Raw genomic sequence first — 22494 nt, 5'->3', positions numbered from 1 at the left:
GCATTATATTAGTTACTTCTAAATTAGTTACTTCTAACATAAAATGTGCTCTTGTGCCTTATTGATTCTCCAGGTAAACTGAAACTTCATTTTGGGGTTTCTGCATTTCAGACTACAAAATTAGTCTTCAAGTTTACTTCACTGCCATACTAAAGAAGAAATTTAGAGGATTGCAAAAGTGATTGCTGTGAATATAGCTGTTCTTCTGATTAATCCTCAAACTTTCCTCTCTTACTGTTTCTTTATTATGTCCTCCTTTTGAACCATCTAGTGGAGTGAAAAGAGGGTTTGTCCTGGAACTGAGGTTTGTTGGTTTAAATGCCAGATAGCTTATCAGCTTATTGGCAACTGTGGGCAGGGGGCTGTATTTTTGCATCAGTTGCCCAAGCTGAAATAATTATACCCTGTCTGGTAATACATTTAGGACCTCCCCATGTTCCCAGAATCATCAATTTCATAAGATAAAAATTGTAAACCACTGAATATTAGCATTTAATGTGATTTTTATCAAGATCAGTATATATAACATATAAAGCACCTTATCCTTAAAGTGATGCCTTATTGGCTGAGAACACCAAGATATTAAGCAGTACACTTTTGACTGCATAACCAATTCATTCAATGAGGCTGGAGGAGGGAGCCCATTGATAATCACTTTTCTCTTAGTCCCTGTAGTTTTCCTGGCAAGATTTTCAGATGTGGCTTGCCCTTGCCTTCTTCTTCTTCCAAGGGCTGAGAGAGAGGGACTGGCCCAAGGCTACCCAGCTGGTTTCATGCCTAAGGCGTGACTAGAACTCCAGGTCTCCCCGTTTCTAGCCTGGTGCCTTAACTATTACACCAAACTGGCTCATAGAAAAAATGCTTGTCCATAAAATTTCCATACTCATTAACAAAGGCCCAGCTCAGGAATCCAGTCCGTTGGAAGATAGATCCGCTTAGCTATCATAGAATAATATCTGTATGTTTACATAGCTGAAGTGTAATAGATTGAAAAACTGTAGAAATAATTTCAGAAATATTGCAGAAATATAAAAAAGAAATGATAGACAATATCACTAAAAATGGAACATGAAACCAGCAAGAATGAGAACGTTTATACAAAGATGAATACAAAATATGAAAAAGGTACAAACTATTTTAAGATCTGAAGGAATTTGAAATAAAATCACATTATTGGGTTAAATTGATCATTATCCTGGTAGTTCAACCTATTGAAATATATGCAACTCTGATATTGGCCACTGTTTAGCTTTGCTTTAACCAGTGATGAATTTAATTTGTGTAGACCTGTCCTTTCCACAATATTTTTAAAGCAGATTTTGAAAACATTTTGGCATAAGGAAGACATGAAGGTATATTTGTTCATTTTTTTTTAAGCACAAAATGTTCACTTCAGTACTTCTGCTAACCATCTAAGACATCCCATCGAAAACCTATTGCACAGAAGGGCAGTTTATGCAAGACAGTGTTACATTTTTATCCATATCAAGAGCTGTAGGAATTAATGCTATGACTCATACGCAGCAGTGAAACGTCACCACTGGTGAATCAAATCCTTCCTGCCTGCAAAACTTTGAAGAGCCCCTTTGGAGCAGGCCTTCAAAAAACCCCAGACCAGGGACAATTTTCCCATTGTGGAGGAGTTTCAAAAAGTAAAGCAGGTGCTTAAACCTCATAATATCTCTGTTTCTTTTTCAGTTCCTTCAAACTTTGTGTTCATCATAAATTCCACATTTTACAGAACATTCATCTTTATTTTGCAATGCGCCTTTTATCCTGTAGGACAAAGTGGGTTTTTTAAAAGTCATATATCCTCTTTTGCCTAAGATGGTTTAAGCATGTAGACATTTCCAGAGGGAAATGTAGAAACCATAAATCTGGGAACTCCTCACTGAGTGGATCCCAAACTTCCTGGACTGCACTGCATAGCCAACCTAGCTTTTCTTCTGTGCTAGGGGTAGAATGACAATAGGTTAGTGTTGTTTACCTGTAAAAGTTACGTATCACAATTCGTTTTCTGTAATGACCTATTTTATTGTTGCCGTTTGCTTTATTGTACAGCAGACAAGAATATTTCAAGCATGACCACCAGACCCACTCGTGGCAAAATGGAATGGATCATTCCTCTCATTGTGGTCTCAGCCTTGACATTTGTGTGCCTCATCCTTCTTATTGCTGTGCTAGTTTACTGGAGGTGAGCCTTTCTAAATAACCTAAACTGTATGATGGTAAATTGTTTTGTGTCTTTATTACACTTTTGTCATGAGAAAAAAACATTGTCAATCAGCTAGGAATTTCCAGCTCAACAATTTTATGTCATGAAAATGATGCATGAGAAGAGTGTCCTTTGTTTGTAGAGGAATCCAATATCAAGTAATTGAAGAAATTCTGAGGAAGTTCTCCACTACCTGAGACCATGGAGCAATGATTCCAAATCTTGGCACCCTGGATCTGTTAGGCTTCAGGTTCCACCATTCCTGGATAATAGTTGGGGAATTACTTGGGTGCAACAGCATGTGAGAACATAAAGATGGAGAAAAATCCATTTTTAAGGCTGCCTCTAATTGAGATTAGAGCTGGTCCAAGGTATCTTACTCTGTAATAGCACTTCTGATGAATTGTGTTTGCTTTCATTTCATAAAATGACATTATCTACAGCAACAATCCTATGTGGTTTATTCCAGAATAAATCCAAGGCAAGATAGCTTTTTAGTTATTTGTAATTGATCCACATACATATCACCAAACAGTGCAAGAAGTTTTGACTGTATGATTACTTTGGTAATCATTGGTAAAAAATAGAGCATGGACGTTTAAAAATATATAGAGTAGAATCTAATGCACCACCACCTCCTTAGAGAGATTATTTCCATGAGCAGAAATAGCAGGGTGATCCCCCATGGCCCTAAAATACAAATGCATCATCTGCAGGCTTGATACAGCCCTCTATGCCTTTTATGCAGCTCCCCATTTCCTCCTCAGCTACCATGGATTTTCATTAAGTTGGCTAAAACTAAATGTGATGATTTTAAGACTGGAGAAAGTGGGAGAAGTTATTTAGGACAGGGGGAGAAATAAACTTAATGAAAAACAATGTAGCTGAATGTTAAGGAAAATGTTGATTAGGGTTTGGGGTTTCTGCTTTGTTTCTGCTTCGATCGCATCATTTCTCTCTCTGCTCCTCACACATACCTGACACAGTCCATAAGATAAAGATATGAATCCAAACATTCCAAAAAAAATTGCATCCATGTGCTGAGTCACGGTCAGAAATACAAGAACAAGCCTCTGTGGGCCTTATTTTGTATCTTCTCCTCTCCTCTGGTGCAGCCATTTCATTTAACGGCAGTTTGCCACGATAGTCGGACATCCAACCAATGTTATGTATCTTGACTAATATCTATTGAAAGTATTCTTAGTCTAAAAATAGAAGCAAAAGCTTCTGATCTCATGATCTCTCCAGAAGAGATGGGAAGAAGAGTGTATGAGCTCAAAGCTTGCAGCACTTCCTTCCTGTAACTCTCACCCGTGCTTAAATATCGTGCCTGAACAGTCATTGATATTTGGTTGATGCACAGAAGCACAGAGGACAGTTGGCAGCCACCCCCAGGCACTCAGAGGTAAATGGTAAGTGTACAAGAATCCATTCTAACAAAGATCGGTGGTGCTTGACATTGACATTCATATTTTTGATTACATCGGGCTGTGCTTTATATAATGTGCCTGATTTTTCTTTGGTTTCCTTTTCATCCTTGGGAAAAATCAGTAGTAAGTATCTACTTTAAATGGCAGGTTAGGGTTCTGTAGTTTTATCGTTGATGTGAGCTGCTCAGAGTTGCACTTTAAGATGGGCGGCCATGCAAATCTTTTAAATGAATAAATATTTATTTATTTTAGTTATTTTAGTCCTTGAGTTAGGACAACAGAGACAGAAATGTAACATGCTTATAAAAGGCAACATGTGAAATGATGGTGAGTTAGGTGAGCATTTTGCCTCAAGGAAGGAAACATGTCATCAAGAGGAACAGCATCCAAAAACTGTACATCTTATTTGTTTCAGCCAGTGAGACAAATATATTTTTCTAGAACAGGAATAGAAAACCTGTATTTCTGCTGCTCTGCACTTCAGTTCCCAGCATCTTGTGAGTCATGGTGACTGGGATTGCTGGAACATCGGCCACTTTGGGGGACAGAAGAGTTAAGCCACCTGTTATTTTTCTCGTCTTCTCCTGCCCCCCAACATACTTACATGTTGTGATAAGGAAGGAAATAGGATGACCACAATGGGAGTTTTAAAAATCCTAGGAGACATAGATTCCCATTCAGCAGCATATTCTAAAGAAAAGCTAACTTGTTATTTTTCATTTAATATATTTTAGAGCATTTAAGATACTAGATGACTAGATTACAGTAATCATGGAATGAAACATGAGTAGGTGATATCTGTTTTCAGATAAAGTAAAATTTTGATTTAACACACCATTCAGATGGAGAAGATGTTGGCAAATCTGAATTTGCATTATTTGCATCGCTTTATGTCAATGTATGATTACATAATTGAAGTAGATGATGTCATTTGCCATAAAGCCTCAAATTTTATAGACAAATGCTTGATTAAGGGACTTAAAGGGAGGTGACATACAAATGATAAAAACTGTATTGTATAAACTGATGTCTGCTAAACCAAGGTTATGCTGTATTTGAGAACTGGTTTCATCAGTTCATCTGCCATTCCTCACTCAGAGACTAGACTTTGAAGCAGTTTATATTTGGTTCCAAAGGATCTGTTGAGACATGAAGAGACAGGATCTGTGCACTCCTTTTGCCACCACAACTGCTAGTAACTTTACCACGTGTGACAGGAACCTGTGGAAGATTGTGCATGAAAGACATTCTCCTCCCCATCATAACTGTAAACAAGAACAGTCCTTGGGGTGGATATAACTGGGAGATAAATGTAGATGCATTATTATTCTCATCATTGTCACTATCATCATTGACATCTGTCCAATAGCCAGTTATCTGGGTGGATTCTAAATTCACTTAAACCACTCCATTTTTTTAAAGGGAAATAAAAGCTGTGTAATCATCAAATCAGTAGCACGTGATTAATAAATAAATGTCCGTATGGCCCCCAATCCGAGCCCCAGTAGAATCTGTTGTTCTTAGGGATTATAATGTTGTGTCCCAAGTATCTCCAGTATTGCTGATGATTCCCAACTTATCTGAAAACATTCTGTAGCCAAAACTAACATATTGTTTGATGGCCAGTGAAATGAAAAACAGCAATCAATCTATCTAGTTTTCATAAAAATTACAAAGAGAGCCAGGTGGCCTGAAATGCCTCTCCCATAACAGGGCATCTCCTGCTTTTTCTTTTCTTTTTTCTTTTCTTTTCTTTTCTTTTCTTTTCTTTTTTCTTTTTCTTTTTTCTTTTTCTTTTTTGCTATTTGTGCTTTATGCTATCTTCAGTCTCACTAGTGTTTATGAGCTGTACACAGAATTGTTGCAACCCAAGTGTTCGAAATTAATTCCTAATGCTTAGTGTGAAATAACCCAGCAGAGCAAACAGAAGTTAAGGAGGAGCTGGGGACCTTTTACGAAGACGTGTCATTGTTTGTCGTGACTTCCAGATGTGGCGCCATAAAGCACTACCTCAAAATGTTCCTTTATTCGAAGAGTGACTTTCTCCAGCCCTTGGTGAACAATACTGAAAGAACCGGTCTTTCCTCAGAGTATTTTATAAGCCTTGTGCATTCTTGGAGCGACACCAGCATCTGATTATTAATGATGAGAAAGAGAAGGAGCTAGAATTCTCAGGTCTGCCTTTTGCTTGGAAGCCTTGGCTGGAAGCAAAGGGAATAGACAGTGGCAAGCTTCTTCTCCCTACCACCCCTGCCCTTGCTGCCTGACTCAGTTACTAGGTGGTATCAGCCTGGCTTCCTCACAGTTCCTTGAGCTATATGGTGGGTTAACATGATATGTGTTAGAGAGCCTGAAAATGTAATTGCCCACCTTTGTTATTCTAAACATGGTGCTTTTAATTTCTAAGGATTCTATCCACCTGGATATGATCTTACACTTTCTTGCAGAAGTTCTTGTTGCTGTTTTACCCTCGTTCATCATACACACAATAATAACAGTTATTTCAAGTTGTATATATTTACATCTGTACCTACATATTTACTTCTCTGTAGAACAAAGAAACAATGTTCTCCTTTTCCTTTTTAATAGTCTGAGCTGGAAGCTTCTGAATTGTGACTAGTGGAAGGTTCCAGCTGAACTTAATCTAGCTCATTTCCACATAAAACAATGACAAGAATTGGGCTGTAATTACACACCATTGCAGTGATTAATATTAAAGGGAATTTCTTTGTTGTTTTCTTTTTTAATTGAGTATGCTGCAGGTCCAACCCAGTTCACATTGTTGTGCCAACTGCTATCTATTTTCCTCTTGAAATGCATCATCATTTCAGGGGCAAGAGATCTGAATCTTTTATTTCATTTCAGTTCTTCATGCTTATTAACCAGTTAAAAAATTGCAGTTATGAACTCTGGGACAGTAGAAGTCTTGACCTTTGTGTGACATCCTTTCAGGTATTTGAACAATGTTATCATATTACCCATCAGTCTTCTGTTCTCAAGGCTGAACATGTCCAACTCCTTCCATTTTGCTTTATAGAACTTTGTTGCTATTCTAATGTTCACTACACTGGTTTCCTCTGAATCTGTTCCAATTTGTCTGAATGTAGTACCCCAAATTGGATACAATATTGGAGATGCAGCATGTCAGTGCACCACTAAATTGCTTCTAAGATTTGTCAACTATACTTCTGTTGATGCAGCCTATCACAATAACTGTTTTTTCAATCAGTGACTGTGAGGGCTGGAACTGGCTAGGTGGTAACTGACAGGAAGATTGTAGCAGCATTCCTACTTTATAGTGCACAACTCTTTATATGTGGTCCTTATTTGAGGATTTTTGTTTCCAATCCCTCATTGTGAGATGCAAACCAACTTATGCCGACAGTCCATAATAATCTAGATATCTCAAACCATGATCCCAGAAACCAAATGTTGCCCATTAATAGCATTTGCATGCTATCACATCACATTTTGATCATTGTGTTCTAGACAGGTATAACTGAGAAGATGTCTCTTGATTGTCACTTGAAACAAGATACAAAGATCTCAGTTCGGTATTTATCTTTAAATTAAAACATCAGTGAAACTTTTTCTTTACTGGATTTGCACATTTTGTGAAGCTGTTGAATGACGTTAACTGACAGCATGGACTCGGGTATCATCGGTATACAGAACATTGTGTACCTTGACCCCAAGCCAACCTACTGATTCTTTCAAGGTTCTGTTGCGGTGTGTGAAGGTTGTTGGGGTCTGGATAGAGAGGACTAGGCTTAGACTCATCTCCAAGTGGCCATGGAGAGCCAAGGATTTATAGAGCATCTGCTTCCAGAGATTTTCCAACTTTAGTTCTGAATGGAGTTACACTTCTCCAGACAGAACAGGTATGCAGCTTGGGGATCCTCCTGGAGTCACAACTCTTACTCAAAGAACAGGTGGCTGTTATAGCCAGCAGCACCTTTGTACAGATTTGTCTTATATATCTGATGTGCCATTCTTACACGCTTTAATCCCCTTGCATTTGGATAATTGCAGCGGGCAACAGGGATGCCCTTGGAGACTATTCAAAATATTCCAGCTATTCCAGAATGCAATGATACAAGTAGTTATGGGCACATCTCATTATAAACAGTTCACAAGCAACACTGGTTACTGTGTATTGTTGAAGGCTTTCACAGCCGGCATACGGTGGCTGGTGTGGGTCTTCTGGGCTGTGTGGCCGTGTTCTGGAAGTTTTGTTTCCTAACGTTTCGCCAGCACCTAACATTTTGCCTTCATTCTGAAGATGCCAGTCACAGGTGCTGGCGAAACGTTAGGAAACAAAACTTCCAGAACACGGCCACACAGCCCGGAAGACCCACACCAGCCAACACTGGTTACGTTTCGGCTTCTGAGTGCAATTCAGGGTGCTGGTGCTCATCTATAGAGCCCTTCCTAACACAGGACCTAGATATTTGCAGGACTGATTTTCTACAGTTATTTCTGCCCATCCTAGAAGAACAGACAAGGTTGGCTTGCTCCAGGTCCCGTCAATAAAACAATGTCACCTTATGGGTTCCAGGAGATATGCCTTCTCTGCCATCACCTTGCCCCTTTGGATCAGCATCCCCCATCCCCATCCATGTTGCCCCAGACCATGTGGTCCTTTAGGAAGACCTTAGAGACCTGCCTCGCCTCACAGGCTCTGGGGCTGGGATGATGTGTGAACCTGATAGAAAGTTGTGCACTTTCTATCACTTTCTATCACATTCCCTTGGCATGTTAGTTTTACTGTTGTGATTTTTTAGTTTTTTTATCTTAACATTTTAACTCTCTTGTAAGCTGCCCAGAGTCACTTGGTGAATAGATGGCCTTAGAAACTGCAGGAAGAAATAAATTATATAATAAATAAATATAAGTGCTAAACATTATGCTCAATAATAAACTGTGGGTAGCAAACCATAATAGCTAAGTTCACACAACATGCTAAGCCTAATTCAAATAAACTACACTATATTTCAGGATGATGTCTTTATGTATACCTGCAAGACTGTCATTACAAACTTATTTTTAGAGACAAAGTCAATGTTGTTTCCTTGCTATACTTACATTTTTAAGCAGCGTTCTTTCTAAAGAGAGTTTGACTCGATGCGGGGGAGGGGGGCAGAAGTATAAGAATGGGAAGAAGCAATTAACATTTTAGTTTACAGACAACAGCAACTCTTAAATGGAAGATAAATTACAGGCACTCCTGACTTCCAGCTAGGAGGGAAATTAATTCACATTTCCAGCTACAAAGGTTTCTGATTTGCACCCCTGGCTGGTGACTGTAAATCATCTTTTAATTATTCTAGCCCATCTAGCCTGAGATCTGAAACTGTACCATTGCATTATATATCATACACATTGCTATGTTTAGGTTCACAGGGGAGTGTTCTTAGGTTCAGTATAGCCATTACCTTAAAGAAAGAAGCAAGCCAGCCAGCAGGAGTTATTAGATGTTACAGTGGCTTTTGAGAGGTATGTAATGCTTCCCTCTGTGGTGTTACAACTACACTTCGCAAAGCACAAGGCAGGCTGCTTTAGAGGGACTCAAGCAATTCAGCCTATGTGGTAACATCGTGTAGCTGGCTTGTTTTCAACCTCCTTTCAGCTTGTACTATCAGCTTACTTGGCATTCAGTGTTACTCAGGAAATTAATGATTTTTCACCAGTAGCATACTGCACAAGGCTGTTTTCAGACTTAAAGGAACAGTCTCTTGCAAAAGCCTTTTAGATGTATCATAATAACTGAAGCAGTTTTTGTTAGCGAAGAGATTCAAGAGTAGGAATGTCACCCATACCATTTTTTTAAAATGATTGGACTGTCAAATTGTCTTTGGCCATAAATTCAACTACCTTTCCTGGTTTTTGGTGTTTTGTTTGGGTGGTCATTTTGCAGCTTGGAAAATCTGTGATCAGTGGCCTCCAATTTACCACCAACAGAAGAAACCCCAAAGAATCCTAAAGATGACCTGGTGTGTTTTCATTCTAAAACTTGGGTCGTGATCCACCTGGCCAGCCTTCCCTAATCTGAAGTCTCCCAGATGTATTTCCTTGCCAGGTTGAGGAAAGTTTCACATGGCACTTCCATGTTCTGAAGAAGATGGCACTTTTCTGGTTGCACAGCTGTTCTAGGAGGCTGATGACCTGCTTTCCCCTTTTATGATAGCCAAGCTTCAGCTAGCCGCTATGGCTGCCTCATCATATGGCACTGAATACAGCAAGCCCTTTTCAGTCTATGCTCACTCACAGCCTACTCTGTTTTGCCTCCAGAATTTCGTGGTGTTGTTTAGTTGTTATAGTAACTGGCTCATACAGCTTAATTAGCCCTGACATGCTACTTCACATTTTTTTACTCAGAGCAACTCAGTGTCATTTAGATTTTATCCCCCCCCCCTCACTAAAAGGTTGCTTCAAAAGATGATAGTAAGCTATTTTATAGCTTTAAGCTATCAAACTTTAAGCTATTTTATATAATATCAAATCACACACACACAATAAGATGCAAGCACTGTAACATCTGTGAAAAATTGATGAAACAGTCTGAATATAAACAACCTGTGTAAGAGGCATATCTGAAAAATTGTAGAAGAACATGGAAACAGAATCTTTCATTTCTTAAAGCTTATCCAATTTTGTAGAGTATCATTTTTAAAATATGCTAGACCCTGTTCTTACCAAATTTTCTAGATAAAACCACAGACAAACCATCCAACCTGCATTGCAAAACTCATCTAAAGTTTCTCAAACATATTGCCATATTCATTGTAGAGATGTATTCTATAGATTACCAGAATGTATATGACGGTGAGCAGATCCTTGTGCTGTAGAAAAAATAATCTGAAATGAAGCCATCAAAAAGCACATTGACTGATATTCTGAAAACACCATCAGCCCTACAGTCATAGCTTATGAACAAGTGGAGAGACAGCTACTTTTCAGAGGTTGTGTCACAGAGTAATTTTAAGCTCTGGACTTGTTGTGGAGTGAGCTTTAGATGCTCCCCTTTCTTCAGAGGAGAGAAGTACACCCTCAAGTAGAGAACTGTCCTGTTTATTCTGCGATTTCAACTCTGGACCTCAGCCTTAAAAATTCTGATCCAGCTGCACCACTGCTTTTTCAAGGTGGTACCCTCAAGGCATGTTGTAATTTAAAGTCAGTATGGATGTAGTTTTTATTTTCTTAAAAATTAATCTTTGCTGAAACTGAAAGAAGCCTTTTCTATATTCTGATGAACTGCCCTATGTATCCTACCTATTACAAGTTCAGGAGCTCCAATCCCTTCTACCGTATCCATCTCTGTTCTGTTTTTTGGAGATCTCACATTCTAACAAACATTAGATCCTCTCCACTTTTTTCATTCATGAGAAGAACCTCTTATTTTGGTCTTACTATGCACAGAAACTATGAACAGCCAAGCAAAAGCTGTATAATTTTTGTCATTATTATTATTATTATTAAAATGGCTATCAATCATAGCTTGTGAAATACGATTAGCCATGGAAAAAAACTAGCAGGGAATGGTATGTGGAGAAAAACAGCATAGCAATTTGGGTCAATTCAGTTAGATAATGTTTCTACATTACTCTGTAGGGTATATCATAGGAATTCTGTTTATAAGCTTTATATACTTTTTTGTCTCTCTTTGTTTAGAAGGTGTAACAAAATAAAGTCCAAGGGCTCACCCCGATATTTCCATGAAGTGTCTTCTTCTCAAGACAGAGGAAAGAAGGGGAACAGGTGAGGGGGGTTAAGATCAAATGGGTGGATATTTTACTAAACTTCAATTTGTTTTTCTCTGTAAAATTGACATGTTTGTAGAAAATGCCTTATTCTAAAGTTATAACAAAAGAATGTTGATTTCAACCAATAAGCAATTTCAGACTCTGCAGTAGCTATGTTGGATATAAAACAATTATGTCAGGAACAAAATTGCTTCACGTACGTAGTAGGGTAGTATGGAGGATTTGAATGAGATGCTTTGCAAAGCGTGTTAGCGGGAACAAAGCGCTTCTCTTTAAAGTGTTAAGGCAGTTGTGACTCTCCTGAGACTTGTGCAGTTTCAGAGGCATCCCAGAATGTCTGTGTGTACACACAAACAATGCTGCTGCTGGGAATGGCAGCAACGCAGTGCTGTGATGCACACACATGCTTGTGGAGAGAAGCAGAGATGACTTTTGAAGCAGGCACTTGAGCCAAGGTAGGGTTTTAGCAATTTGAAGAGAGCTCCTTGGTGCTAATGTGCTTTGTAAAGTGCCTCTTTCAAATGCTTCTCACAGTACAGTTCTCCTATGAATTTTCAATTAGGTGATATTTCTTTAAATGTAGCATTACAAGATTTATCATTAGTACTAAGATAATTTTGATAAGTATTTGCAGCTAAGAGTAGAATATTTATATTTTGCTTCCACTGCAGTTGTATTGTTATTAATTCTCTTCACAATTTATACATACTTTATGGTTACATATTTTTATGTGCATTTCATGGCAATTATGCATTTTATATGCATATTCATGTTTTTTTTTTAAGCCAGAGACTGCATTGCATTGAATTTATTCATTTTTTAATCTCCCTATAAGTAGTGAATTCAACTTTTTATTATAGGACGGTAGGGGCCTAAAATTATTGCTTGAAAGTTACTGTTATTTTTTTTTTTTAATGACATTCTTGTTAGCAAGCTAGTTACGTAAGGCTGGATGGAATATCTACAAGTAGTCCTTGCTTAATGTCCATTCGTTTAACAATGGTTTGGAGTTATGACAGCCTTGGAAAAAGTGTTTTACAACCTGTACTTGCGCTTACGACCATCACCAACTGTCGCACCCTCCCATGGTCACAATTTGTGACCCTTTTTACAATGGTCATTAAGTGAATCGTGTGGTCATTAAGCAAATTCTGGCAAAAACGTCCATTAGGGAAGCTGGATTTGCTTAACAACCATGTGATTCGCTTAACGACCATCATAAAAAAAGTAAAATCAGCTTGAGTCACATGACAATTTGCTTAACAACCAAATTGCTTAACGACCTAAATTCCGGTATCTATTGCTGTCGGATAGCGAGGACTACCTGTATTCAGTGAATCCTCTGGATCCATGTTTGCCTTGAACCATGAATCCCATCAATGCTTCTTCGTCAAAGTGGATTAAAGTATCATCATAAGGGGTGCACAGGGTCAGTAATCTTCCATTAAATGAGACTTTCATTAAGAGTTGGATGTCCAACTCTTCCAAAGATTGGAAAGTATAGCCAATACTTTAAAAGACTAGAAAGGACATGCAAAATGACCTAGAGAAATGGGCTGAAAATAACATAATTATTTAACAGAATAGGGAACAAAATTCTTCATTTATAAAACAAAAATCAAATGCACAAGTTTAGGATGGAAAATACTTGGCTTGACAATACTTTTGAAAAAGAACTTGTATTAATAGTTGACTGCAAACTGAATATAAGCCAGCAGTGCTATGTAGATACTGAAAAGAACCAAATGCACACTTAGATTACATGAACAGAAGTGGTTTCCAAATCCCAGAAAATAATACTTCTGACTTATTCTGCATTCTTCTGAATCCACCTTGAGAACTCTGTCATTTTGAACACTACACTTCCTGAAGGATTAAGGCAAAGTAGAACAGATTCATGAAGCCCTGTAAAGAGAGATTAAAGGATCCAGTCTGAGAAGAAAAAACAGATAGGGGACTTTTCAAGTGCCCAGAAGGATGCGATAAAAAATAATACTACAACTTGTTCTCTTTTTTCGCAAAGTGCTGGGCATGCAGTGATAGATAACTTACAAAAACACAGGTTGTAGTAGAATAGTAGGCAAAATCCAAATTTGTCAGTGCAGAAAAGTAGACTCTTCAGATGTCTTATTGATTGATAGATTATATGCCATCAAATTGTTTTCAACTCCTAGTGACTACATAGATCAATTTTTCCATGACAATCTGTCCCTGTTCTTTCAAGTCAGATGTCTTAACCCTTTTCCAGATCTGAATATATGAAAATCATAAGTAACCACAGTGAGTTTTAATAGAAAGAATTCATATTTTTAAGGTATATCTTGTTATTTTTTCTATTAGTATAGCTAGCACAGTGTGCATCTGCAAATCATACCTAATTTAACTTTGGAAATAATTTAATATCAAAACCTTTTGTATCAGGAAAATCAAGTGTAGCTTCATTAATAGGTATTAATTCATTTGGTATAGAAAAAAGTATTAAGGGATGGGTATTAAGATGAATGAATAATGATTAAATTACTCATTTTTCTTTAAAACTATGAGATACAATGTTCAGTTTCTGAAAGAAACCGTAATTAGGGGAATTTGCAAATTGAAATTAGCCTAGTTCTTCATTTTGTCATCAAATGGAGAACTTAATTAGCATTTATGCTATTCAGACTCTGAATTTAAATATAAACTAGAAAAAGGATTTAATTCACATTATTGTTTACATACAAAAAATCTGAACTGAATACTTTGAGAGTATGAATTTTTTTTTTTTCTTACAAACATCATATTGTAGAAAATAATGGGTGAAAAATCATTTTTTAACTTATTTCTAATTTATGTACATACTCGTCGCTGTTTAGAAGATACATTAATTCTCTTCATTACACTCTAACGAATGTGTTTTGAACACAGAATAGATAAATATGAAAATTATGGGCATATCTTAATTGCAACATTTAGCAGCCCTGAATTATCTTATGCATAATGCTTGTCAACACTTTGTGTCAGGAACATAAATTGCTTCTTCCTTTACAAAAAATTATACTGACTGCAAGCTCTTGCGATGAAGAAGCTGCTGCTGATCTTTTCAAGTCCTCTCAGAAGCAGGTGGATGCTTTCAAAAGTCCATAATCCAGTGTGTTATATATGCTCATTATAGTCTACTGGAAAAGTTCATCATGAACACTAATTTGGTGGAGATCTTCTCCCTGATATTCCAGAATTGCACAGTGAAATCTGGTGCATAATTAGGGGTACCAGATCATCTGGAGTTGACTTAGAGTTTTTGCTGTCATCTTGGGGTAACCTGGATTTTTGCAATCCACATCTGATAGTTCTACAGTAGGATAAAGAGTCAAACCAGCCTTTGGGATTATTTGTTTGTTTTTTTTAAATTTCCTTCACTAATGGGAAAATTTGTCAACTCAGGAGGCTTATTCCAGGATAAACGAGTGCTATAAACTTAGAAGCTTGAGTTTTTCTTGAACTCATGTGTTATCACTCATCTCACATCTATCTTGCTATAAGCAGATCCCCTATCCAAACTGAGGACTAGACAATCAGTAGAAGTGATATTATTTTTTGCAGTTGTTCATCTGCCATTCATTTTTTATATTGCCTCCCTTAATTTTTACATTGTCATATGAAAAGAAACTCCCAAGTTGCTGATTTGTGCAAGCTATTACCCTGTGATAAACATGATCGTGTGAATATGACCAAGAAAACAGTACAACCATACTTTACTGAACAGCTGCTTTGTAGTACTTGTTTCACTCTGCATGATGAAGTACACCATTTCCCCCCACTATGATTCTGAAATTGCTGTGACAGATTCTCTAGATTCAGTGTGGACATATTGTGGTCAATAAAAGCTACCATAAATGTGCTAAAATGGTCTGCAGGTTTTAATTGATCCCATAATTGTGCAAACATAAAATACACACATACAGTCCTCAGATAATGAGTTGAGAACTACCCATCACAACTGGTGGTATCCACAGGAGGGGGTCAAAACAGCAAGGTGGCAGTCGCGGCCATACAGTTGAAGCTCAACCCATTTTTACATGTATGTGACACTGACACATGTACAAAAGGGGTGGGCCTTTAATCATGTTGCCACAACACCATTTTGCCTGTCTTTTTTTTTTTTTTGGTTTTTTTTAGATTTCTTATCCCACCTGTCTTATTTTTATAAATAACTCAAGGCGGCGAATATACCAAATGTTCCTTCCTCCTCCTATTTTCCCCACAACAACAACAACCCCGTGAGGTGAGTTGGGCTGTGAGAGAGGGACTGGCCCAAAGTCACCCAGCCAGCTTTCATGCCTAAGGTGGGACTAAAACTCACCATCTCCTGCTCTCTAGCCTGGTGCCTTCACTGCTGGATGAAACTGGCTCTCTGTTTTTTGCCTTTTGATGCACACACCTCACAGTTACCACTGCAGTCATCTTAAGGGAACATGCAACTATAGAATATGTTATTAAAGTAGCCACACTTGAAAACCGCAGGAGTCGTACAGTGGCAACTGATACAAGAAGTACACGGTTCCTGTTCCTGCCTTCAGCAGGAGATGACCGCTGCTCCTTTCTGTGTTATCAGCATGAGCGGGTCTCTTTCAGCATCTCAACTGAACCGTCTATGACTGGGGTCACAGTTGGCATTCACAGATTATTTTAAACCATGGTTTGTTGACTAAGCCACAGTTGTATGTGTTTGCATAATATTCTAACAAAACCAGACCAATTGCATTAGGGCTTAGTATGATTTCTGAACCCAGTCTTCATCTAGATTCAGCATGGAGTTTGAGCCACCGTAGACCTATGCCTGGCTAGGCAGATGGCATGTCTTTGGAAATGTTCGTTCCCCCATGGGTTCTTCAGCTGCCAAACAGTATAGCTATTTAAGCAAACACTGCCCATTGGACAGGGGGAAAATACAACTTGATCCCATGTTCAGAAGTGTATGGAGAGACTATCAGACAGAGATATCTACAGCATTAATTTTCTAATATTGAAGAGTAGGCAGTATTTATTGTATGAACTTGCTCCACCTTAGCGTCTTTTTTTTTTTTTTATGTGTTCGGATGAGCTGCTTGCAGGCCTGAGTTCCTTAATTAGCAAATCAAGCCCAGGTTTGAAATTCCTTTGTCTACTCTTCAGTATCCTGTGTTACCAGCCTGTATTTGCTTTTTTGGGGGGGGAGGGGGTCTTCCAAAGATCTTTTTATGAGCAAACATGAGGGCTCAGTGCTCACTGGTTCCGTTGTGAAAATAAGCATTAACGAGAAGGCTGTTAATGATGCCACGTGCATGAAAAATCAGCAAAAGAGAGCTTTGTTTTCTATTTTAAAATAACAATTCAATATCCAGTTCAGCAGGGAGCTGCATGTAAACCGACAAGGCTTGCATCATCAGGCTATCCATTCTGGGATTCCAATTACTGTAGGTCTTTGAGCAGCAGATTGTCAGCAAACTGGTTATCCGCTTTGTGTGATTATAGCACAGTAGGGCCTAATTTGAAGTCAGGGACCTGTCCCCCCTCCCTATTCTCTCTCATTTGCATACAGAAACATTTCGTTTCTGCACAGCTGAACGGGGGGGGGGATTGGTCTCCCCACCCCCCGGCCTCTGCAAATTCTGAATTTCAGACAATGCCCTGCAAACAGGGTTACAAGTGGGGAGCCTTGCCGAGGGAAGGAGGGAAAGGAAGTGTTTCCAAACAAGAAAGGGGATGTTAATTAAACACTGTATATTCTTCCACACATCTCTCTGAAAGAAAAATGAGTCATTTGTTAGTCAACTGAAATTATCATGCCCTGAACATCTTGTGCTGCTACCGTAAGATTTGTCTGTGCGTGGAAAAATAATTGTACTGGCCATTTTCTGAAAATTCTTTTCTACACATTGCATTGGTCTTAAAATAAACTTCACCATCTGCTGGGTAGCAGTGGGAGGGAGAGGAAGTAATTAGATATCCCAGTCTCCAAATCCATCTAGCCAGGTATTTGAATGATATCTCTGGCATCATTCAAATTCAAGCTACGTTCTTTAAAGTTAACTGTTTTATGAGTTTGATTTGTTAGATTTTTTTTATTAAGGTTTTTAGTCTATTCAGTTGAACCTTGGCCAAATTTGAGTAAATGGATCCAGTAATTAGAGAAAATGTTAGCCATATATCCCCATTGAGCTGATAGAGTAGCAGAATTGTATTTTGCACTGTTTTGTTCTTTATCTTACTAGAATGCTGGTGCATTTCACAGATTAGATATAGTATGTTTAACCCTCCAGCTCATTATATCTCTAGTGTGTGCATTCTAGAAATGCCATTTCCAAATGATAGATCAGCTATATGAGCCAGATTTTTCTTGGTAAAACAAAGCAAATTGTGATTCACTTGACATCTGTCTGCTCATTGGCGATACTGAGTGGCACCAACCATCTCATGCAAGTGTACGCAAGTGTTCCATTTTGTCATTTTGTTCTGGCTAAATAAGCAAGATAAGGAAACACAGTGCAACCAAAGAGCCAACTTCACATTCAACGACTAGATTTAAGCTGCTTGCAAGCCGAATCTGCGCCTACCTCTATACTTTTAAAGATAATTTATATATTTTCCTAAAATAAGGTTTGGCATACAAATCAGTCATCTTATAAGTACCTTCCAATGTAGCGAAGGGCAGATACTGAATGTACTGTTATTGTTTTGCACCTCATTCTGTTCTTTTCTAAATCAAAAGGACATCAAAGAGATTTTGTTTTTCAAAGAGGAAATTGCTAATAATGTATCAATAGAAGAGAATATATGTAGTTCAGGTTGAGCTGTGGAGGCCTTGGGGTTCTCTGAGCTTGTTTTCTTGCAGACATTTAGTTACCCGTCTAGGTAACATCTTCAGGACACTGAAGATGTTACCTAGATAGGTAATGAAATGTCTGATAATGTTGCATTAAATAGTTTCTTCTGCATTTACTAGGGCTTTAAAACCCAAGCTGGATTTAAAAATCCAACATATAGTTATGGCTTGCAGGAAACTGGACCAATAGACATGTTAGAATAGGCATTGGGTGAGAATTATTGTGTAAAGCAGAAGAAGACAGCTTTTGATTTCCAGGAGTCACACTTAATAGTTTTGGTGAAATAAGATCCCCAGAGATAATGCTGCAAAGTGGAGTTTGCTTTTCTGCTTTGGGGTTAGTTAGTTAGTGTCTTCAAGTCAGTCTTGACTCCTGGCAACTGCCTGGACAAGTCCCTGTAGTTTTCCTAGCAAGGTTTTTTGGAAGTGGTTTGCCATTACCTCCTACATAGGGCTGAGGGAGAGTGACTGGCCTAAGGTCACCCAGCTGGCTTTATGCTTAAGGTGGGGCTAGAACTCACCGACTCCTGGTTTCTTGCCTAATGCCTTAACCACTACGGCTCTCTGGGGAATATTAGGGGATCTTTTCTCTTTTCTTTTAAGCCTATTTTAGCCTTATATTCTATTTCATTCCTATCAAAAAAAAAAAAAGATTGAGGGATTGTTTGTGGCTTCAACTAGTTACATTGGTGGCATCCTGAAGCATCAGGGAACAAATGTAAGGCAAAAAGTGCACAACAGTATAGACCGAGTGACTGGTACCCTGGAGACTTTATGTACACATGGTTGCACTGAAAAATGTAGGCATCCCTCCTCAGATGATAGATTACAATGAATCCTTCAGGTGACACCACTTCCATATGGTACAAAATTAAACACGGCATCTTCTGCAAATTTGAATGTGTACCTATGTTTGATGTGCAGTTCTAGTGCCTTCTAGAGCATTCCAGATGCACTGGGCTTCAATTCCTATGTAGATGAAAAATTATTAGAGTTGAAATCCAACAAATCTGGAGTATATAAGGATAATAACATTATCCTGGACTGCTTCCTGTCTTTAGAAAAGTGCACTTGGCTGTGTGTGGTAATAATAAAATATTAGTTGTTTCCAGCTCACTATGCGTTGCGAAGAACAAGAATCCAGTGATTGGGGATATAGAATGTATCCAGAGATGCATCTTCACATACAAATCTATGAGTTTGTAGTTAGCTGGACTTGACTGCATGGAAAAATGCTCACCATCTCAGTCTGTGTCTAACAATATCCTGTTCCTTTTCCAATGGCATCCTATAATCTTCTTTAGACTGTCAGTCTGTCTTGTACATTCTCTTCCCCTTTTTCAACTTTACTTAATCTTGCCAAGCATTGTTGTTGGGTTTTGTAGTCCATCCCTGCACATCAGATCCCCAAAGCAAGTGAGTTCCTGTCTCCTGATTATCAGGCTCAAGGAAGCAGTCAATCTTATAGCAAAGCTGTTTGATAGGTTCTTCTTCTCATCCATTCTTCTCTAACCAGCTCCACATCCATAATTCAGAAGCATTTTGTCTTCTTTCTCTGCTCTTTCTCAATGTCCAGCTTTCACGGCTTTCCTTGCCACCTGGAAAACCATTGCTTTAACTATTTTCATCTCACTCACAGAAAGATTTTTATTCTTCATGATCTTGTTTAACATAGCCTTCCTCCATAGGATTGATCTCCTTTTATATACTCTTGAGCCCAAGAAAACCAAACATCTACTTTTACTTCTTTACTGCAAGTCCATTAAATGTGCTGGTTAACTTTACCATTGTCTATCTGATATTTAACATTTACTCAAATTTTCACTTTCCATTTTTACTTTGTTGTCACACTGACTAAGTTGCCTTGATTTTTCCAATCTCTAGGCCATAAGGTTTCAGGGATTTTTTGCTATCACAGAGCTGTGAGCGCTTGTCTCTTCTTTTCTGCAACTTTCAACAGTTCAGCAGCTGCTCCATTGCTATCTTTTTTATTTCCTGTTGTATTCCACTTAGGATCATAGAGTTGGAAAGGACTATTTAGGCCACTGAGTCCAACCCCCTGCAAGAATCCGACTTAAAACATCCCAGATAGATGACTGTATAGTTTTTGCTTGAATACATCCAGTGAAGGGGACCCCATCGCCTCTCTGGGGAATTGGTTCCACTGTCAAATTGTTCTTGCACTAACTTGAAATCCGCCTTCCTTATACCTTGACTTCATTATTCTACATCCTACCATCTGAAATGAGAGATAACAGGACTAGACATTCTATGTGACATCTTTTCTGGCATTTGAAGAGTGCTATCATAACGTGCACACACACACCAGTTCTCAAGACTAAACCTATCAAGCTCCTTCCATCTCTCTTCATAAGTTTCTGGTCAACTCTGTTGCCCTTCTGAGAACCTGTTCCATTTTCTCAGAATCCTCCTTAAAATGTAGTGCTCCAAATTAGACGCAGTACTTGATATGAGCTCTGATCAAAGTAGAATTAAGTGGAACAATTACCTCTCTGGATTTGGAAATTACATTTCTGTTCATGCCACCAAAAATTACATTTACCTTCTTTGCAGCTACATCCACATTGCTGATTCATATTCAGCTTGCAATCAACCTTTATTCCAAAATAATTTTTATCAGGATTATTACCAAACCTACTATCCTATACCCTATATTTCTGCATTTAATTTTTGTTTCCTAAATTTTGCATTTGTCTCTGTTAAATTTCATACTATTACTTTCAGGCCATTTCTCCAAGCTATCATTTTGAATTTTATTTCTCTCTTCCAAGGATTACCTATCCCACCCATTTTTGTATCATCTGCAGATTTGATGACTGTCTCTTCCCATCTTTATTCATTTGGACTTATAAGCAGAAATTGGATGTTTTAAATACAGTGCAACTCTTCCTTCTTTTCTACTACTTTTGTTCTGTTTTGAACAAATGGTATCCTTCAGTTACTATAATTCAGTTATGGGAGTCATTCCACCATGTCTCTGTTATAACTATTAAATCATATTTTCCATTCTGTACTAAAAACTCAAGGTCATCTTTATTTCCCATATTCTGAGCAGTAGTGTATAGACAATGAAGACCATGAACTTTATGAGCCAATGTTCTTTCTGGTTCTTAATTGAATGATTTAAGAATTCCCATTTCAGCAACTTTCTAAAGTGCATAAATCTTAATCTGAGATCCTTACTTTAAGGTTCTTGTTATTTTAATCCCCACAAGATTTAATTTAGTGTTATCCTAATGAAACTTTCCATGTTCTGGCCAAACACATTTTTACCAGTCCTTTTGAGATACAACCAATGCCATATCTGCAGTCCATCATCTAGATACCTCTGACTATGGTTCCAGAAAAAACTCTCTAGTGAAGTCAATTTCTGAATATGTGCTCTCTGCAAATGTGCCTGTCATTCTATAATTCTGTTTGTAAAATTTTTCAGTATAATCTTTCCATCTTCCTTTGGTTTCCTTTGCCTCTAATAGATCTCTTCCATAACTACTCTTGAGTTAGTCATGGAAGTTAGTTATTAGGAGAAATTTTCTTCTCATTTCCCTAATCCAAAAGTCATCTCTTATTTTCCTTTTCTTCAGTATTTTTAGCATCATTAATTGATATATCTTTGTTGAGTTCTTGGAGCTTGGTGTTCTTCTTGCAGATATTTCATTACCTAACCTGGTAACAAAATGTCTGCAAGAAGAAAACCAAACTCAGAAAACACCAACAACCCACAATTCAGCCCTGAGCTTCATACATTCTCCACTATTGCAATATCTTTCCTTGTCCTTTCATGCTTGACTTTGCTTTCAATTATCATATATCATGATAGCTTGTCAGAAAGCCACTTAGGTGTTCTCCTTGAAATTTGGAGAGTATTTTTTCAGCTTTGATTTTCACAATGGCTTTAATCTCATAGTTCTTCATGTTCTTTTTAACATAAGTTAAGTGTGGTAAATCTGTATTTATGTTAATCTTATATCCTGACTGTATGTCATCCAAGTCAAGTTTTTACTGGAATGGCTACTTTTTTAAAAAAAAAAATTCATAAGTTTAACCCATATATTTGACACCAAGTAGTCATGGTCTCTTCCACAATCTGCACTTGGAAGTATACAACTGAGTGGATCATACTTTTCCATCTTCCATTCCCTATAATATGGCCAATTTGATTTTGATGTAATGCATCTATATTATGTATATTTTATTTGTTTATTAAATGTATACCATGCCTTC

General features: G+C 37.9%; 1 protein-coding gene across 8 annotated transcripts in view; it reads left to right on the top strand.

Moving 5' to 3' along the window:
* The window catches only part of PTPRG (protein tyrosine phosphatase receptor type G), a 610625-nt gene that overhangs the window by 527893 nt on the left and 60238 nt on the right, over positions 1 to 22494 (top strand). For 4 of the 8 annotated variants that reach the window (XM_088134425.1, XM_088134422.1, XM_088134421.1 and 1 more), the window contains exon 13: positions 2062 to 2194. In XM_088134425.1, coding sequence (XP_087990551.1) covers positions 2062 to 2194 — 133 coding nt within the window. Of the gene's footprint in view, positions 1 to 2061; positions 2195 to 11316; positions 11404 to 22494 lie in introns of all 8 variants that reach the window. The other 4 variants (XM_088134427.1, XM_088134426.1, XM_088134423.1 and 1 more) reach the window with 2 other exon arrangements.

The sequence above is a fragment of the Python bivittatus genome, unplaced genomic scaffold, assembly GCF_059951505.1.
Source record: "Python bivittatus isolate LINGU-HERP-01145 unplaced genomic scaffold, Pbiv_v1 ctg000080_np1212, whole genome shotgun sequence".
Lineage (NCBI taxonomy): Eukaryota > Metazoa > Chordata > Lepidosauria > Squamata > Pythonidae > Python > Python bivittatus.
The sequence above is the reverse complement of the archived record's forward strand: the minus strand, read 5'-3'. Positions and strand labels throughout refer to the sequence as shown.